The sequence below is a fragment of the Microtus pennsylvanicus genome, chromosome 20, assembly GCF_037038515.1.
Source record: "Microtus pennsylvanicus isolate mMicPen1 chromosome 20, mMicPen1.hap1, whole genome shotgun sequence".
Taxonomy (NCBI): Eukaryota; Metazoa; Chordata; class Mammalia; order Rodentia; family Cricetidae; genus Microtus; species Microtus pennsylvanicus.
The window spans coordinates 210,921-231,945 of record NC_134598.1 but is presented as its reverse complement, the minus strand read 5'-3'; the positions used below and the strand labels follow the sequence as shown (position 1 = coordinate 231,945).

Below are 21,025 nucleotides of genomic sequence, written 5' to 3'. Positions count from 1 at the left end.
ATGGCCCACTGTGGTTGCATGGTCCACTGCTGACACTCAGGGACCTGCACTGTTTTATTTTTACTATTATATTGGTGCTTGTGACTTGGCCAGGCTCCCCACGTTCCCTTCTGCTTGCAGGCCGGATGGCTGAGGATGCATGGAACCTTGGGCTCAGGAACCAGGTTTCTTTACAACAGCTCTGCATTCTATCTGCCTAAACACTGACCTCTACACACCAGCAGCTTCACTGGTGAGTTTTTCCCTTCCAGTCCCCAACCACAACCTTCATGGCTACAGTTGAGCCCTTCACTGCTTTCTATAGCTAAAGATGTGACTGGACAACCCAGGATTTGTCCTCCTGTGTTAGCACTGCACACACTGTGTGGTGCATTCTATTTGGGGGCCCATGATCCCCCAGAATTTTCTTTCTCCTTTCTTTTCCTTTCTTTTGGACCACTCATAAGTGGTCCCCACCGTGAGAGACCGCTTGGAGTGGGCTCTAGTCTCTGCCTTCAGCCAGATGAGAGTCAGTTAGGCTTTAACACCTTGCTTGTAGGGAGAGAACACTCTTCTAAAGTCCCTGACGTGTTTGCCGCCATTTCACACCCTGCCTATAGAGAGAGAGAGGATGCTCTTAGATAGGCCCTGTGGTGTTTTTTTGTGGGTTTTTACATTTTCAGCTGTGGTATAAACCCTCAAACTACACTCCACCAGTGTCCTGCTGGCTCTGCTTTTCCTCAAACCGTCCCTGCTACCACTACTGACAAGACTGGTTCCACAAGATTGGATCCACGAGGCAGCTGTTTTCAATTTCAGCCTTTTTTCCCTGTCGGGGTACAATGGCAGCCCGGACCATAAATTATTTCTCTGGACCAGACCTCAACATAAACTATCTCTCTTGACCGGCTTGGAGGTGCGGGAGTAAAGGCACAACTCATATGGTTTTATCGGAACGGTGACTCTATGTGCTTCCTCATGAAATCCTGAGTTCACATCCTGAGAATTTCCTCTTGTTTATTCTCCAAACAGTCTTTATACCAAAATGTAAACTGAGGTGGAAATACATTAGCATTCTTATTCCTAGGTAAGAAGGTGAATGGCTTTTAGTCACGTCCACATCTACCTGTGCTTGTTGCCATGTCTTTCTGGTCAGTATGCTAGCTGTCTCATAGGCTGAATTAGCATCACTATTCAGGTTTTCTCCAAATTACAGAGAAAGGAGCAGAGCAACATCCTGAGCTTTTGTTAGGGAAGTGACAGCCTGTCTGGAACCATATGTGACCACTTCAGGTGTGGAACTATGGCTTGAGAGCCTGGCTGCCATACCATATAGAAAAATGGGCGTACAGTTCCCCACCATGGCTTGTGGCATGGCAGCTCAGCAACACGACTGATCATGCATGTAGGTCTCTCACGGCTAAACAAATGTGACTTTTCCATACAGCATGTTACTGCCGCCATTTTGACTGAGGTCAGATGACTTCACTGCCATCTTAACTAAGAGCCAGGTCAGGTGACCAGGTCCTGCTGTCTTTACCGGGGTATTCCCTGCCTGGTTCCACAGTGCTGACTCTGTTGCATGTTTGTTTTGTGCAGTGGCCTGCCTTTCATAGGGCCCACCAAAGCATACACTTCGTCCAATTCGTGTTCACTGTGTGTGTGTGTATTGTGTGCATACATGTAACTTAAATACACCTATGTTTACTGTTAAATGTTACAATTCTCTGTTCATTGTATCTCATTCCAGATTTGAAAGCCATTTGCTTACATAAAATACTATATATTTAATCCAACCCTGATTTAAAATAGATCAAACTTTTCTCTACTATTGTCAGTTCTGCCATTAGCCTTCTATTGTAAGCAGTTTTTCTTCTTTCTGACTTTTTACCTGTTAAGTTGAGCCAGTAGAGTCAAGCTTGGACCCAGCTTTCCAGGCAGATTCTATACTGTAGTTATATCTAATAAATAACACTAACTGCTCAGAGATCTGGGGAATATGACATTTAAATATTTAATTATTAAAAGTTCTTCATATTGCTGGCATAACTGGATAAGTAGAAAAATGAAAATAGACCCATATCTATCACCATGCATAATACTCAAGTCAAAATGGATCAAAGACCTCAACATGAAGCCAGCCACACTGAACCTTATAGAAGAGAAAGTGGGAATACACTTGAACGCATTGGCACTGGAGACCACTTTCTAAATATAACCCCAGCAGCACAGACACTGAGAGAAACAATTAATAAATAGGGCCTCCTGAAACTGAAAAGCTTCTGTAATGCAAAGGACACAGCCAACAAGACAAAACGACAGCCTACAGAATGGGAAAAGATCTTCACATCAGACAGAGGTCTGATCTCCAAAATATACAAAGAATCAAGAAATTGGACACCAAAATATCACATAATCCAATTTTCAAAAAATGAAGTACAGACCTAAACAGAGAACTCTCAACAGAGGAATCTAAAATGGTTGAAAGACACTTAAGGAAATGTTCAACATCCTTAGTCATCAGAGAAATGCAAATTAAAAACAACTCTGAGATTCCATCTTACACCTGTAAGAATGGCCAAGATCACAAACACTGATGACAACTTATGCTGGAGAGGATGTGGGGAAAGGGGAACACTTCTGCATTGCTGGTGGGAATGCAAGCTGGTACAGCCCCTTTGAATATCAGTGTGGCGATTTCTTAGAAAATTAGGAAACAACCTTCCTCAAGACCCAGTAATACCACTTTTGGGTATATATCCAAAGGATTCTCAATTGTGCCACAAGGACATGTGCTCAAATATATTCATAGCAGCTTTGTTTGTCATAGCCAGAACCTGGAAACAACCTAAATGCCCCTCAACTGAAGAATGGATAAGGAAAATGTGGTACATTTACACAATGGAGTACTACACACAGAAAAAAACAACGACATCTTGAATTTTGCAGAAAAATAGATGGAGCTAGAAAACATTATTTTGAGTGAGATAACCCAGACACAGAAAGACAATTATCACATGTACTCACTCATAGGTGGTTTTTAAACATAAAGCAGAGAAAGCCAGCCTACAAACCACAATCCCAGAGAATTTAGACAACAATGAGGACACTAAGGGAGAATTACATAGATCTAATCTACATGGGAAGTAGAAAGTAGAAAAAGGCAAGGTCTCCTGAGTAAATTGGGAGCATGGGAACCTTGTGGGAGGATTGAAGTGGGGTGGGGAGAAGCAGGGAGGGGAGCAGAGAAAAATATAGAGCTCAATAAATATCAATAAAAAATATATATATTTCTATAAGTTATGTTACTCTAGAGAACACTAATACCCTTGGTTCCCTGAGTGGCTTTTGGTCAGAGTGTTTTTTTACAGCAACAGAAAAGGTAATTGGAAGAGCTTTGTAAAACCTATATTGGACTTCTGACCTCTAGAACTGTAGGATAATAAATCTGTGTTGTTTCAGGCACCTGACATTGTTACTAAGTTGCTACAACAGCAAGAAGAAACTAGTACAGGGAGATAAAAGGCAGTTTTGTGTGCAACATGCAACTTGCTATTGTTGAATTTCTCCTAAAGACATTTGGACTTTCTGTTCTTGTAGACTTCAGACAAAAAGATTTTATTTTATTTTTTTTTTATTTTTTGGTTTTTCAAGACAGGGTTTCTCTGTGGCTTTGGAGCCTGTCCTGGAACTAGCTCTGTAGACCAGGCTGGTCTCGAACTCACAGAGATCCGCCTGCCTCTGCCTCCCGAGTGCTGGGATTAAAGGCGTGCGCCACCACCGCCCGGTCAAAAAGATTTTAGAACTTCCATCAAGAAATTATGATGAGAGTTGGGCATTGTGGCATACTCCTTTAATCCCAGCACTTGGAAGGCAGAATCTCTCAGATCTCTGAGTTTGAGGCCTATCTGGTCTACAGAAGGAGTTCCAGGACAACCAGGGCTACACAGAAAAATAAAACAAACAGAAAATAAAATTTGAGATCAAAGACTTGTCTAAGGGTTATCTGGCTACTCAGCATTGAGCCATGACAAAAACCCAACTCTCCATCCAATCTTTCATCTACAGACATAGTGACGGTTAAATGTCTAATAAAAAGCCTGCTATGTAGAAGATGCTAAATAAGTGCTAGAGGGACCATGGGGTGGCTCAGTAGGTAAAGCCACATGTTGGCAGACTTTACCTAAGTTTGACTCCAAGGATCCATGCAGTGGAAGGAGAGAAATGACTCCCAAAGCTGTTTTATTTTTTATTTTTGTTTTTTTGAGAGAGGGTTTCTTTGTAGCTGTGGAGCCTGTCCTGGAACTAGGTCTTGTAGACCAGGCTGGCCTTGAACTCACGGAGATTCGCTAGCCTCCACCTCCCGAGTGATGGAATTAAAGGTGCTTATGTCACCACTGTTCCCAAGCTGTCTTTTATACATGAGCCATGGGATGGTTCTGTCCACAAACACGTGCACACCCCAAATAAGCAAATGAGTAAACCTATAAATAAGAGCTAGTTATTTTTTCCTTTCTAGTTTACACTAGTCTTCCAAATTTTGAAAATTGTCAAGAAAGTACTCTGAAGTTACATTTGAAAAATCCTCAAAGTCTTTTTTTTTGGGGGGGGGGGCAACGTTTCTCTGTGTGGCCCTGGCTGTCCGGGAACTCACTTTGTAGAGCAGGCTGGCTTCAAACTCACGAGATCCACCTGCCTCTGCCTCCTAAATGCAGGTATTAAAGGCACGTGCCACCACTGCCCAGCAGCAACCAAGCTTTAACAGCCATAACAAAAACAGATGTTACTTGGTTTATTGATGATTTCAGACCCATCTGTATCTGGTGCCTTCCCTTCTTAATAAACAAGTAATATTTATTTATTTGTCGGAAGGGCTGGGGTGGAGGTGATGGTAGCCAGAGGTGTTACATGGAGGACTACTTAACTGGAGTCGGTTTTCTCTTTTCTCAGTCAGAGAGTAGGGACTAAATTTATCTGGCTTCACAGCCAGGACCTTTACCTGTTGAGGGACAGACATCACCACATCACTAGGCCTGGTGAGTTTTTTAACGGGAAGAAAAGAAATGGATTGGTCCATTGGAAATGGATCTGAATCACATTCTGGTGTCAAAAGGCGTGAACCTTTCCGAGGCATGTAACCCTAGTTAAATCGCTTGTGTTCTATTAGGCCTTAGTTCTCTATCTGTAAAATGGGATGTTTGGACCCAAGGACACCTTTTTAATCTCCCTTCTAGTTCAGCATTCTAAATCCAGGAATTCCTAGATTTAAGATTCATTTACTTGGTTGTATGACCTCTAAAATGAAGTTAGAAGCCTTGGAAGAATTCCTGGAGAAAACGTCCTGCAGTCATAAAGAGGAAAGAAAGCAAGAGCACTGGGAGAGGAAGGAGGACGAGGGAAGAAGCGAAAAGATGCTTACAACTACATAAAGATGAGGGATGCCAGTACGAAATATACAAATAACTCAAGGCCACCACAAAATTCGATTGTCTGAAGAAGCAGAAATAAGACATTGCCCTGGACATCACATTTGCTTTTAATTGTGCACACATAACTCCCACGTCTGGAAGCAAAAAGAAAAAAAAAGTAAGGAAAACTGAAAACGTAAAATATTTTAAAAAAGAAAGTGTAGGAAACAGTTTGAAAAGATCATCTCCGGAAACCAGCGGGTTCCCCGGGCATGCGGGATGATAATTTCCTGTGCCTCCCCGCCATCCGGCCGCTTAACCCTGCACACAAAAGAACTAGTTAGCGCCCTCGGAGCCGCAGTGTCCCCTTCGCCAGGTCTCCATTCAGCCCCCACTGGGCCCCTGCGGCCTCGTCTCCGCCCCTCGGAAGTGACGTATCGCGCCCCGCCCCCTCGGCCAGATCCGCTGCTGCTGCCTAGGCGGGCGGACCTGCAGGAGGCAGCGGCGGCGGCGGCCAAGGCCGAGGGAAGATGGCGGACGGTGTGGACCACATAGACATTTACGCGGATGTGGGCGAAGAGTTCAATCAGGTAGGTGAGGGTCTGGGTCTGGGCTCCGCAGCCGACGCGGACGGTGCGGCGGCCTGGACGCTCACCGGGGTCGCCGGGGCCGCGAGCCGGGCTCGGCTGCAGACCGTGAGCCTGGAGCCTCTGGGCCGCGCCGCTGTGTGTGCGGCGTCCCCCTTACCCCTGTTCTCGCGCGTCGTTTCTGCGGGCCGTGGAGCGCGGGGCCGGGTCTCTGTGCAGCCGCCGCCGCCCGCTCTCCCGCCCGCTCGCCGGTCCCTTCCTCACGGCAGCCTCACGCCCCATTGTTGGCTACGGTGGCGGGCGCTTCCCGCCGAGCTAGGCCGCGTGTGCGGGGCGGGGAGAACAGGGCCGCCGCGCCCCCTCCCCCGCCGCCCGCCTGATGGGGGGGGCGAAGCCCTGCTGGCGGGGCGCGCGCTCGTCCGCCGCCGCCTCCATCCCAGCCCTGCCGCTCGGGTTCCGATTCCTCCCGTCGCTCCATTTTGTGTCTTCTTGTCCGCGCACGGTCGCCCTCATGGAAGGCCGCGCGTTCACAGCCTTTTGTATCCCGCGCGCCGGGTCTCCTGGGCTCCCTTGCTCGCGTTGGCGACAGGTTTCGACGTGGTGCCCGGGGTCCGGCTCTCCGCTCCCCGGCGGGGAGGGCTAGGCGGCTTAGGTTTGCAACAAGTCATCTGACTTTTGCACTGAGCTCATTTTAAAAGTCGATGCGTTGGCTCGCCTTGGCCATCGAGGGCTTGCGGTGCCTTTGAGGCCCAGTCCTTGGCCTTTGTGAAGAAGAATAATCTGGGAAGATTAATGGCTCGCGCCAAAGCCTTGGATGCGCGGTGGTTGGATAGAACAAAAAAGATGGTGGTCCCTCGCTAACATCCGAGAGGCCGAAATGGAGAACGTCCACCCGAAATTCTCACAGTATGTGGTTGCTTACAAGCCGTTGTGAATATGACTGTATTTTTAAAGTGAAGTGTTTGCCCCTTGGGGCTCTTTTGAAAGGCTGGAGAAAGTGAGACTTGGAAGGTTTTCCGGTCTCACCGGCTACGGTAGCTTGGAACTAGCTGTGATGTCTGGTGATGAACAACCTTGGAGAGCTCTGGCTACCAGAGTCAGTAACGTGTAGCCTCTTACTCCCCTTTCCTATTTTTTTTAATTGAATTTCATTTATTAGTGTTTTTTTTTCTAGGTTGCACCCAACCATAGTGCTACTAAAAGCTGTGTGTGTTTTTAAATTTTTTCCCGTTTTTTAAAAAAAATAATTCTATATTAAAAATTCCCAGATTCTGATGAGAAGCTTAATAAGATGCCATTGATCAGTATGGTGTTACCTTCTACTAATGGTATTTATGACTAGGTATGCAAGATTTAAAAAAAAAATAAATGGAATCTCTTAAACCCTTATGCTTTGTTTTTCAAAAAATGATATTGTACCTTTTGTTTTATTATTAGAAAAGCAAATTTTGATAAGATTTAACCTCCAACTACTGACTTAGAAACTAGATGATTTTAAATGTAATTAACCGTTGCAATAAAACGTTAAGTGTGAAAATCTTTTTTCTCGTTCCTGAGTCGTGTCAATCATGACTTAGAAATTTTCTTTGGATGCTACACAGATTCCAGTGCTTTTAATTAAGGTCAGTAGACTAAGATCTCGAATCTTTTCCCTTTGATCTACCAAGATGCGTAGCATATCTGAAAGACTGTCATAACTGCGGCTAAAGGGAAAAAACCAGTTTGAGACAGTCTTCATTAGCTTTTTCAGTAAGAGAACATATTGCTTTGTTTTTGTGCTCACAGTACGGACGAATTGGGATACAGTTTTAGAGATTAAGCTTTCTTCACTAACCGCAGAGGCATAACCTTAAATCCCAGCACCCAAAATTGTGCTTTACCAAGATGCAAAACAACCTTTATAAAACTATGCCTATATTAAATAGTCAGTGGAAAATGAGTCATGTCTATACAGAATTTCAGAGAATACAAAGTACAGTTAAATCTGCAGCTTATAATAGATGTGTTTAGGGCCTGGAGAGGTGGTTCAGTGGGTAGAGCACAGGCGATCTATGAGTTCGTGGCCAGCCTGGTCTACAAAAAAAAAAATACTTTCTTTGGGAGGGACAGTATACTTATGCAGATAACTGCTTGATGGCTTCTTTACCTCTGCATTAACTAGTACTAGCAAGAGGTCAAGAAGAGATTAGACTTTTTGGACTCCATGGAGGAACTACTTTGTAGGCCTGCTTTTTTATAAATTTAGCTTTTCATTGACTTGTACTTGAGCATTGTATTGATACACTGTTGTGTAATTATACAAGTAAAGTCTTTGTAGGTTTAAATAGATTAATTGGGAGATTAAGTAGAGGCTTTTCCCAAAACCTCTGGTTTGCAGCTCTGGGGACTGAACCCAGGACCTTCCACATCTAGGTAAGTGCTCTACCACTGAGCTATGTGTGTATCCTCCAGGGGCATTACTTGTTGCTGTTTGCATATAATTGGCTTATGTGATTTGCTTGCTCTGAATTCCTGAGCAAAAAAAGTAGCTACAAAAATATTGCCAGTTGGGGGCTGGAGAGATGGCTCAGCGGTTAAGAGCATTGCCTGCTCTTCCAAAGGTCCTGAGTTCAATTCCCAGCAACCACATGGTGGCTCACAACCATCTGGAATGAGGTCTGGTGCCCTCTTCTGGCCTGCAGACATACAAGCAGACAGAATACTGTATAAATAAATAAATAAATACTTAAAAAAATATTGCCAGTTACTCTGAGATATTTCATGTTTTCTATAAATGTTACTATCATTGGAGTGTTTTATGAGCTTCTTCAAGAATTAGAAGCAACAAAATTATTTATTGACTTAATCTCTTTTGCTTGTTTTTTTCTGTCCTGTAGCTCAGGCTGTCCCAGAACTTACTGTTTATTCCAGACTGACCGTTTAATTTGTGCTGCACCTGCCGCCTCAGCCTCTTCAGTGCCGGGATCACCACCCATCAGACTCAGTTGTTCCTTTTCCCCTTCTCTCATGCTAGGCAAACACTTTACTCTTGTGCTATGTTGCTATGAATCTGTTCTCTTACTAGGTGGTAGGTAACCTTATTTCTACCAGCTGCTATAGTAACTAATATGATTATTTGATTGTAATCAGCAAATATTTTTCAGAGCTAATCATTAGCAATTTTTAATTATTTTGGTGTCTAAATATCTATAAATGTTAGGTTTTTCTTTTTTAAACCTTTTTTTCCCTCCCTCTCTCCCTCTCTTCCTTCTTTCCTTACTTTTTAAAAATGTGTGTGGATGTTTTCCCTGCATTATATGTCTGTGAACTGTGTGGGCACCTGGTACCCAAGGAGGCCAAAAGAGGGTCAGATTCTCTGGAACTGGATTTATGGAGAGTTGTGAGCAGCCACGTGGGTGCTGGGAATTAAACCTGGGTCCTCTGGAAGAGCAGCCTGTGCTCTAACCAGAGGGCCACCTCTCTAGCCTCAAACACATTTTTTGTTCTTTATTGTGAGCCGCAGTTTTAATTGTACTTTTATTCTCTGAAATTCTGTATAGTCACTAGTCTTCATTTTCCATTTACTATTTAAAATAGGCAGTTTTATAAGACTTGTTTTGCATTTTGGTAAAGTACAATATTGCAGATAGTATGAGATATTGAGTATTAAAAACTTTAATTTGGGGTGGGATGAGACTAAATGAATTTACTTTCTATATTAGGTGATTTTTAAGAATGGAGATGAAATTTTAAGATGAAAAGATACAGAAACACATGGGCAGCTTAGATCTTAAGTTTTTGGATGTGGCCAAATAGAGATTAGTTTGCTCAGTGGAAGAAAAATTTGAATTCTAAATCTATGTGTTACTTGTACTGATTTTGGAGTTAAGCAGAAAGCAGAATTTCTCCTCCCCCCAAGATATATTCTTTTCTGTCCATGAGTGTTTTTGCCTGCATGTATGTGTGTGTACCATATGCATTCCTGGTGCTTGCGAAGGTTAGAGGAGGGCAGAACTGGAGTTACAGGAGTTACAGGTGATTGTGGACCGCCATATATGTGCTAGGAACTAAAGCCAGGTTCGTAGCCAGTGCTCATAACCCTTAAGCCATCTCTCAAGCCCCAAAGTCCAAAACTTTGGTTATTATGTTGGTGCTCAAAAACCTTTAGGGCTTTTTAAAAAAAATTAATTGGGTATGCTCAAGTTATTCTACAATCCAAATAATTTTGTTTATTTGTGTTTTGTTTATCTAATGTAGACTTTGAGTGTCTGCTCTGTCAGGCTGTGGGTTATTGACAGCAAACTGACTTAGTCTGCTCACTTTAAAGTAAATGGAAGTCATGCCTGGGATACAGTCAGTTTGGAATTAAGGATTTGGATGACCTCTTGTCAAATTTTTGAATCCTTAAAAATTTATACTTAGCTATTATATATTTATGGCAAAGCAACTATTATCCGGTGGAATCTTATTTTGATATGCTTAATGAAAATAGTTGAAAGATAAATCAGTAGGGCTGGAGAGATGGCACAGTGGTTAAGATCTAATTTAACATTTTACAGAAATTATAACATTAATATACGTAGTATATTTAGAAAGTAATGTTTTCTGGGAAAAAAAGAATCCACTTTTTTAGAAGATTTATTTATTTATCTATCGTGTATACAATTTTCTGCCTGCACGCATGCCAAAAGAGGATACCAGATCTCATTATAGATGGATGTGAGTCACTATGTGGTTGGTTGCTGGGAACTGAACTCAGGACCTCTGGAAAAACAGCCCTCTTAACCCCCTAGCCATCTCTCCAGCTCCAAGAATTCGCATTTTCTGTATCCAAGAATTCAACTGGGATCTAAATATTGGCTGGGTGACATTGCACATGTACAGACTTCTTCTTTTTTTTTTTTTTTGGTTTTCCGAGACAGGGTTTCTCTGTAGCTTGTACAGACTTCATACCATTATTCCCTAAACCAATATAGTAAAATGCTTTTTCTTTTTGGTTTTTCGAGATGGGTTCCTGTCCTGGAACTAGCTCTTGTAGACCAGGCTGGCCTGGAACTCAGAGAGATTCACCTACCTCTGCCTCCCAAGTGCAATTATAGGTGAGCGCCACCAACGCTTGGTTTCTATGGCAAAGTAGTGTGGCTACTGGGATTAAAGGTATGTCACCATTGCCTGGTCTGTAAGATTGATCAGTGAGGCTGTTTTACTCTGGGAACTTCAGGCAAGCTTTGTTTGTTAGAATACAAATGAAATAACCACTACAGGGATTATAGTTTATGTGTAAATACTGCACCGCTTTATATAAGAGACGTAAACATCTGCAGGTTTTGGTATTTTTGAGTGGGTTGGGCATATGTTGGAACCAGTCTCTTGCTACTGGATTTTTGGGCTAATTTTTCTCTTACATGGCATTGAACAGATTTTGTAATGCAAAGTATAACTTCCTCCCCACTTACAGTTCTTTAAATGGAATGACTGTTAATACTCTTAAATATTTGAAATATTTAAATATTTGAATAATTAAATATTTGAAGTATTTTGAAATAGGTATTGTCCTTTACAGGTAGTATCCAACAATGCACAAATGTATTAACTGTGATTCTAGGAACACCAAAACAGTATTGGGCCGATAGGATAATTGTAGTAATGGTATATGTTATATATAACTTATTTGTGGTATTAAAAATGTATAGGGTGTGACTGAGGGGCAAATTGTCAAAACTTGAAGGGAGGTAGTACTAATGAAAAAGATTAAATCATTGCCTAAGGAAATGAATGCCAGGTTAATCTTTTTTTCTATCCATCTTACTTTTTAAATGTGTTCTCTGACTAGGTAACATTTTTGTGTATCTTGTAGGAAGAAAACAGTGCTGTTGTGTAAAATCTTGAGAGGATTTCTCTCTCCCTTCCTCCTGTTATTTATTTGTTTATTATTTATTTATTTATTGGGGGGGCAAGGGCTTGCCTGTGTCCTAGGCTGGCCTCAAATTTATGACAGTCTTCTGCCCCAGCTTTCCAAGCTGAATGTATAACCTTTACTGGGTTTTGATACCTTGCATGCCATTAGAATGATTGTAGTGATTTAGAATAGTAGAATTTGGAAAAAAATTACTTTGTTACTCTTTTCACAAACCCTAAGAGTTGTTCTTTTGTTTGTTGTTGTTTTGTTTTTTTGAGAGGGGTCTCTCACTATGTTCTGGAAACCATTACATTGTAGATCAGTCTAGCCCTGAACTCAGCATCTATCTACCTGCCTCTCTGTCTCTCTCTGCCTTCAAGTGCTGGCATTAAAGGCATGTGACAGTATTCCCTGCCTAAGAGCTGTTCTTTTGCTAGAAGTTGGAGATGCAACTTTATTGATGATTAGGTACTAGAAGCATGTTTTTGGAATCTGAAATGATTAGAATATGTTAAATTTTACATTTTTTTTAATATTTATTTATTTATTATTTATACAATATTCTGTCTGTGTGTATGCCTGCAGGCCAGAAGAGGGCGCCAGACCTCTTTACAGATGGTTGTGAGCCACCATGTGGTTGCTGGGAATTGAACTCAGGACCTTTGGAAGAGCAGGCAATGCTCTTAAACCACTGAGCCATCTCTCCAGCCCCTAAATTTTACATTTTTGAGTGCCATTGGAATGTATTTGACAAAGACTTCTGAAAGCGGAACTTGATCCTGCTGGCTTTCTTTGCAACTTAGAAAAGTTTTAGTTTGTGTAGGTTTCAGAGTTCAATTTTTTGTTTTTGTTTGTTTTTTTGTTTTGTTCTTTTTCCAAGACAGTTCTCTGTCAAACAGCCCTGGCTGTCCTGAATGGAACTCATTCTGTAGACCAGGCTGGCCTTAACCCTTACAGATTTCCATTTGCCTCCGCCTCCCCTGTGATGAGATTAAAGGCACGTTTCACCACTGCCCGGCCAGAGTTCATTTTATGTATGTGTGTGTGTTTGTGTATATATATATATATATATATATATATATATATATATATATATATATATATATATATGACCTGTGATAGGCATTTTGTATAACTTCAGAGCATGCTCATTTTCACTTGAAGTATAAACAGTTAAAATCCAGAACAGTATTTAAAATATAGCTTAAAAAGTAGCTTAGAAAATGAGTATTATTTGAATTGTTTTATTAGCAATGGCAATATATGTATTCAGATTCATTAATTTTCTTTCGCCAAGTCCAATGTATACCTTTGGGGTTAAGAATACAGGTTTGGAGCACAGTGAAGCTAATTAGTCCACATGGAGATCAAACCCTAGGACCATGGTCTCAATTAGCATCATTTCAAGTTGGATTGGAAACAGTCCAAATACCAGACAAAATGGCTGGGCTGATCCTAAATACTGGTAGAATAATATGAATATGGAAAATACAGTTAGTGTCACCATAGGAAGTCATGGACGTAAGATAACAGTGATTGTAATACACTACCAGTTAGTATAGCTTCAATTACTGCCTGCAAATGATTATCTACTTTTTCTGTAAGTGAAAGAAGCGTAAATAATTTTAGTTTTGTATTTAGTAACTTTGCATTCTTTTTTTACTCTTCCTCCAACTGTATCTGTAATTAGTTTATGTTGAGGATGGAAACACAGATCCTTTTGGATAATTATAATAATTTTACTTGGTGCACAGAACTGGACTGCAAGAGAGTTGAAAATGCCCACTACCCTTTGTCGGAAGCTTTTTAAACTCTCAGGTGTATGGAAGCCACTGTTACAGGCACATTATCAGAAGCTTCAGCCACCAGCTTACCCTCCTTTTTGTGATTTTTACTGTCAGTATAGTCTGTGTGTGCTTTGTTAACTCATTATTAGCTATTATTTTGGCATTGTTCATTAAAATCAAAGTCACTATTCAGTGACTTGTGGTCTTGGTTTCTGCCTTCTGCCAAAGGTGGCCTTTTGTTCTTTGATTTGCTTTGGTATCCTAGGTCTCAGGTCTGGCAGACAATCCTGCCTCGTAATTAGTAAAGTTGGTATGTAATATCTTGATTTTTTTTTTTAATCCCTCTCTCCCCTCTCTCCCTCTCTCCCCCTCCCTCCCTCCTTTCCTTCCTTCCCTTCTTCCCCCTTTTCCTCCTCCCTCCTTCCCTCCCTTCCCTCCTTCCCTCCCTTCCCTCCTCTCTATTTCTCTCTTTCACAGGGTTTCTCTGTGTAACTGCCCTGAAATTAACTCTTGTAGACCAGGCTGACTTAGAACTTATAGAGATCCTCCTACCTCCTGAGTACTGCTGGGATTACAGGTGTCTGCCACCACTGCCTGACATCTTGATAAATTTTGAAAAGCTTAGATAATTCATTAGTAATGCAGGCTATCTAAAAAGAAAATACAAGTCTTATTCTGGCTTTTTAGTGAATAATGGAACAATAGCCATACTTGGTGCCTATAGTATTTTACTGATCTATTTGCTGTCAGTATTATTTTACTGATCTATTTACTATCGTATATTGTATTAACAATGTTTTTTTCTTGGTCATTATTGTGTTATAGTCCCTAAAAACAACTTTTGTATGCCATTTATGACAGTTCTTAGTGAATTGTATACATGGGAGAATTTGAATTATGACTAGTTATATCTTATTATATCTTAAATTAATTTATCCCAAATTTTCCTTAGAAGGGTAAGATCATTGACATTGATACTGATATACTTATGTAGTCTTAAAAAGATGGATATTTACAAATTAAATTACCTCTTTTTTTCTCTCTCACATCCATTTCTCTTCTTCCTGGCTTATCACTTAGGCATGTAAGTGACATCCTAGCATTGCTTTAATGCTCTTGACTAGATTTTAAGTCAGTTAAGCAATAGCTCTGTTTCCACTGAGAATAATAATACAGTTATTGCAAGATATTAGTTTGAATAGTTTTACTTATGTTTTTGTTTCACTAAATAAGACTCAAACATGTATGTGCCCATTCCCCCACCCCCATTTTTATGGCTTAGCTTATAAAACAGTAGCTTTTTTAGAGTAAGTAAATAATATTTGACTACCAAAGAAAATACTAGGGTTTTTGCCTGTGGTCACATATTGAAGACTCATAGTACCTTTGGTTTTTGTTTGCAACAGTCTTATGACAAATATTCTTTTGAAACACCCGTTTGCATTAATGTGTTGTTACTTCTAAGAATATTTTTTGAATAAGAGTCACCATTAAAGAACATCTATATTAAATAAAGTGAGAAGAGATTTAATACCAGAATCTTTGGGTCTTTTTCTGCCTTGTACCAGATTTTTAAAATAAGAAAATTGAATTAATTTGTATTAAAATTTACTTAGTATTATGGTGTCATATAATCTAGAACATTATATCTGTGTTTTAGGAGGCGGAATATGGTGGACATGATCAGATAGATTTGTACGATGATGTCATCTCTCCGTCTGCAAATAATGGCGATGCCCCAGAAGACCGGGACTACATGGATACTCTTCCACCGACTGTTGGTGATGATGTGGGGAAAGGAGCAGCACCAAACGTTGTCTATACGTACACTGGAAAGAGAATTGCATTATATATTGGAAATCTAACATGGGTAAGTAAAGTTAACAGATTATTGGCAGTTTATTTTGAACTGCTCTAGCAGTCCATGTTTCTTTTCTTTTTTTTTGCCCAGTTTGAAAAGAAATGATGTTACTGTGTTTGTTCTTCTTTTGTGTGTGTGATGAGAAGGGCAAAACCAAGTTCTTTTAAAAAGACATTCTCATTGCTCTAATTTTGAATTTTATAGTTTGGTTTAGGAATATACTCAAATGGAGTTTGCATTTTCCTTTTTTTTTTTAACTTTTATTTTATGTGCACTGGTATTTTGCCTGTATGTATGTATGTGTGCGTGAGGGTGTCAGATCTTGGAGTTAAAGACACTTGTTAGCTGCCATGTGGATGCTGGGAATTGAACCCAGGTCCTCTGGAAGAGCAGTCAATGCTTTTCACCACTGAGTAATCTCCAGCCCTTGTTTGCATTTTTCTTTACATTTTTGCATTCCTACAAGTTTGAAAGGGGTCTCAAATTAAGAATTCGAAATTAGGGTGGATGGTGGCATGCGCCTATAGATAGTCCCAGCATTCGAGGGGCAGAAACAGGCAGATCTCTGAGTTTAAGGCCAGCCTCGTCTACAGAGCTAGTTCCAGGACAGACTCCAAAGCTACAGAGAAACCCTGTCTCCAAAACAAAACAAACAAAAACACTAAATTATAGGAGAAAAAAACGCCGCTACATTTTTCAAAACGTCATCATTTTCTAATTCATATTACAGATTTAAGTTTCATTTTTGTTAAATTTGAAATTAACCTGTAGAAGCTGTTATATTTTGTAATATTTGTGTTTGCCTGGTGTTTTTTTGAGATGGATCTTGTTATGTAACTTTGGCTGGCCTGCTATTCATTGTAGTCCAGACTGACTTTGAACTCCTGTCAACTCTTCTGCTTCCACCCTTGAGTGCTAAGTTTATAATGCCACAGTGCCTAGATATACTTTATATTTTTATTGTGTTGTTCATAAGACTTAAGATTACTTGGTAGAATGCTTCATGAACTGTATATCTAGTATATCTACTAATTTAAAAAAATTATTATGTATACAGTATTCTGGCATGTATGCCTATATGCCAGAAGAGGGTACTAAATCTCATAGAGGGTTGTGACCACCATATGTTTGCTGGGACCTGAACTTAGGACTTTTGGAAGAACAGCCAGCGTTCTTCCTCAGAGCCATCTCTCCAGTCCTCTTAATGTTGTTAACATCAAATCTGAAATAATCACTAAAGTGGTCCTATGAAAATTTTTTCTCAGCTATTATATTGAAAAATTTAAAAGCTATAGCAAAATTTTGGTGCCCTTTTGTTCTAGTTAAAGCATTTTATTCGAAAATATTTTACTTCACATTGCTTTTGTTATTTTTTTTTTGTTTTTTTTCTTTTTTTTCCATTATGTTTTTTTTATTGGTATATGATGGGGAAGCCTTGTTAACCAACTATCTTTGCTTTTGTTATTTTCATTTTATTTTATGTGTATAGGTATTTGTATACCACAGACATGCATCCCTCAGAGGCCAGAAGAGAGCATCATAATCCCCAGGACTGGAGTGTTTTTTTTTTTTTTTTTTCCGAGGCAGGGTTTCTTTGTGGTTTTGGAGCCTGTCCTGGAACTAGCTCTTGTAGACCAGGTTGGCCTCGAACTCACAGAGATCCGCCTGCCTCTGCTTCCCGAGTGCTGGGATTAAAGGCGTGTGACACGACCAGCCCGGCTTAGGGCTGGAGTTTTAAATGGTTGTGAACCATCATGTGGGTGTTGGGAGTTGAACCTAGGGTCCATGAGGCCTCTCTCAAGCCTTGACTCTTTTTCTCTATTTAAACTAAATAACTGAGTCTCTGGCCATTCAGTCTGAACTATCTTTACAACCTTGGAAACAATGAGACTGCAGTTGCTATATAAGAATTGACATGTATCTGTGTTTTGTGACGTTGAACAAGCTGTTTATCCCCTCTATTGCATCTTATGAAAATGAGGTTGGACTTAGGTAAGCTTTAAGTATTTGATAAAAAGGTATATAGTTCATATTAGTTTCTCCATGGTATAGTCAAAATAACCTGTTTGTTTCACAAGATAACTTTTCTTTAAAGGGAGGAAGTTACAAGTGAGATTGGTTTTATTGAGAATTTAAAATCATAGGAGTTTAAAGCTGGTAGAAACCAGAAACTGTTTTTTTTTGTTTGTTTTTTTTCCCCATATAGGATTTCTTCATGGAATCTGTCCAGAAATGCATTCTGTAGACCAGGCTGGCCTCAAACTTAGATCCGCCTGCCTTTGCCTCTTGAGTGCTGGGATTAAAGGCATGTGCCACCACACCCGTCTAGAAACCAGAAACTCTTGAAGTAAAACTGTGTCTGTCTCCAAGGGAATGTACTTTATAACTTAGAGAATTCTTATCTGGAAATGAAGTTAGACATGTAAGGCGTTTTTCTGATGTTTAAAAATTAGGGTGACAGGCAGTAACTATACTTAGATTTACAGTAAACAATAATTTTGTCTTATCATTTCTTTTTCTTTAAAAGTTAAATTCAGACAATAAAAACCTGAATATTTTAATGGCTAATAAGGGGGAAATGTCTTGCAGTGGACAACAGATGAGGACTTAACTGAAGCAGTTCATTCTTTGGGAGTAAACGATATTTTGGAGATAAAATTTTTTGAGAATCGGGCAAATGGACAATCAAAGGGGTAAGAATTTAGTTTTTTCCCTAATATAAACTGATAGTGATTACAGTTTACAAATTAAGCTTTCCTTAAGTTTATTGCTGATTATACACATGTAGAACGCATGAACACATAAGCACTGACAAATGGCTTAGCTACTATAAATACACTGGCTGCACAAACCTGACACTGAGTTAGTTCCTAGGCACCCACATGAACATATAAACTAGAAGGGTGATCCTAGGCAGAGGTTCATACTTGAATTTTATAGGTTTTGCTTTTTAAAAGTTCACTGAAGCTGGTTGAGTTGGGCCTGTAGGCAGACTAGGCCTGTTTAAGTTTAAGGAGCAAATTCCTTCTAAGGTTGAAATGACAGTGCTGAGAAGCATTGTTTTTGTTGTGATTAAGAGATAAGGAAGAGCCCAGTATGTAGCTCAGTGATAGAGCTGCTTGCACAATGTGGAAAAGCTCAGGGCTTGATTCTAACACCATAAAAATAAAAATGATGAAGAATGACAGGTAACTGAAATAAAATGTAACATAGGTTTATTCTCTAATCTGCAAATCACATATAAACGGTAGGATTATTATGTAATGCAGGTATTTAAAAGTAAGAAATTAAATTGCTACAATTTCACCATTTTTAGATAATCACTTTATAAATGTGCTTCCATATTTTTCCTTAAAAATAGTATCATAATTCACACTTTGTCATGTTTTATTGAAAAGAGCAGAAGAAATAGTGATAAATATATATTACTTTTCTTACTTTTGGATATTGTGGTTGTTTCCACTTGTGGCTATTATAAATAACTTAGTAGGCACATTATTGGAAATTTTACATTAATTTAAGTGTATGAGCACAATACAGTGCTTCAAAAAATATATTTACGAAGTTAAGCAACCATTGTAGTTGTCTTGTTTCAAAGTGTTTCATCATCTCTGTCACCAGAGAAACCTGGGTGCATCATTACCCTGATTGCCCGTGTTTCCTTTGCTGACAATCATTCATGTACTTTCTACCTCAGAATTTGCCTCTTCTGGGTATTTCATGGAAATAAAATAAAAATGATGTTCTGAGTGTTGACTTTTACCTAGTATAATGTTTTCAAGGTTTGTCTGTGTAGCTGCATCAGGATTTCTTTTTATGGCTTAGTAATAGTTCCATGTAATGGCGTTAACACTAAAGGAAGAATCCACAATCCATGTTTGGGTGATTTATACTTTTAGTTATTAAGGGGAATGTCTCTAAGAATTTTAGTTTATTGTTTTGTGTGAACATACAATTTTGCTTGTTTGGGCATATACCTAGGAGTGGAATTAGTATGGTATATAGTAATGCTTAACATTTTGAGAAGCTACCAGATTGCATAGTCCATTAGTGCAGAACGTTTATAGTTTCTTATTATTTTCACCAGCACTGAATAGTTGTCATTTTGATTATGGTGGGAATTACATCTCATGGTTTTGATTTGTACCTTGATGGCCAATGGTACTAAGCATCTTTCAAAAATTAATTATTTTATGTGTATAGGTGTTCTGGCTGCATGTATGTCTGTGCACTCTATGTGTGCCTAATGCCCATGGAGACCAGAAGAGGGAATTGGATCCCCTGGAACTGGAGTTATGAATGGTTGTGAATTGGGAGCTAGGAATTGAACCTGTGGGAGCTGGGAATTGAATCTGAGTCCTGGAAGAAGAATCAGTGCTGTTAACCATTAAGCCATCTCTCCAGCCCCTATATGGAACATCTTTTTATAGCAGTAAAAAGTGAAAACAGCCTGTTGGGTAGATTTAAAGCAAAACCAAAAAATGATTGTCTGCAGTGGAACATGACTTAGCCACTGAAAGAAATGAATTAGTGATGCATGTTGTGTCATGACTAGGCTTTGAACACTAAGTGAAGCTGGTTGTAAAGGACTGCATATTTCATTTGTTTGAAATTCTAGGTGAGGCAGATCCATAGAAAACAAAATGGTTACGGTTTCCTGTCTTTAAGGGAAGAGAGTAAATAGGAATGGTGGTAGAGGTTGTAGATTTTCTTTTGATAATGAATAGTGTTATGAAATGAACCATCATGAGATGTTTGTAAAACACATGAATATTTAAAAAAATTTAAGTGAGTGAATTTCATAGTACATTATAAAAGATAGTGTAAATGTGTGTAACCTTAAGAGTGTTTTTTTGGGGCTGGAGAGATGGCTCAGAGGTTAAGAGCATTGCCTGCTCTTCCAAAGGTCCTGAGTTCAATTCCCAGCAGCCACATGGTGGCTTACAACCATCTGTAATGGGGTCTGGTGCCCTCTTCTGGCCATACACACAGACAAAATATTGTATACATAATAAATAAATAAATATTTTAAAAAAAGAGTCTGTTTTTGACTCTTAAGTAATTTTGACTCTTGAGTAAATTGAGACCATTTCTTCTTTTAGTCAACAGTAACAATCTCAGTTCTTCCCTTTTATTCCCACCCCCTTTAACATCTTTTAGATTTGCCCTTGTTGGTGTTGGATCTGAAGCATCTTCCAAAAAGTTAATGGATCTGTTGCCTAAAAGAGAACTACATGGTCAGAATCCTGTCGTGACTCCGTGCAATAAGCAGTTCCTGAGTCAGTTTGAGATGCAGTCCAGGAAAAGTAAGCAATCCTCTGAGCAGCCTTTTTCTTTTTAAATGTATTTTAAGCAGTGTTGCTGGTATTTTTTAAAATATTATGCTTACTATTTAGTTTATTGGATGAACTTGTTTTAATCATTGATTATGAGTATGGCCTAATATACTGGAAACCAACTCCCATTCCATGTTTTTCTAGATGTCCCAGACCCAACAGCTTGTAGCCGCAGGTGGAGAGCTTTAT

At 39.7% G+C, this 21,025-nt stretch overlaps 1 protein-coding gene across 7 annotated transcripts in view; it reads left to right on the top strand.

The window, feature by feature from the left end:
* The first annotated feature begins 5,679 nt into the window (after positions 1 to 5,679).
* Cpsf6 (cleavage and polyadenylation specific factor 6) overlaps positions 5,680 to 21,025 on the top strand; it is a 33,813-nt gene continuing 18,467 nt past the window's right edge. For 6 of the 7 annotated variants that reach the window (XM_075954394.1, XM_075954396.1, XM_075954391.1 and 3 more), the window contains exons 1-4: positions 5,838 to 5,977; positions 15,300 to 15,509; positions 18,090 to 18,193; positions 20,661 to 20,806. In XM_075954394.1, the coding sequence (XP_075810509.1) occupies positions 5,918 to 5,977; positions 15,300 to 15,509; positions 18,090 to 18,193; positions 20,661 to 20,806 (520 nt within the window). In that variant the 5' untranslated portion in view covers positions 5,838 to 5,917. Of the gene's footprint in view, positions 5,978 to 15,299; positions 15,510 to 18,089; positions 18,194 to 20,660; positions 20,807 to 21,025 lie in introns of all 7 variants that reach the window. The other variant, XM_075954397.1, reaches the window with a different exon arrangement.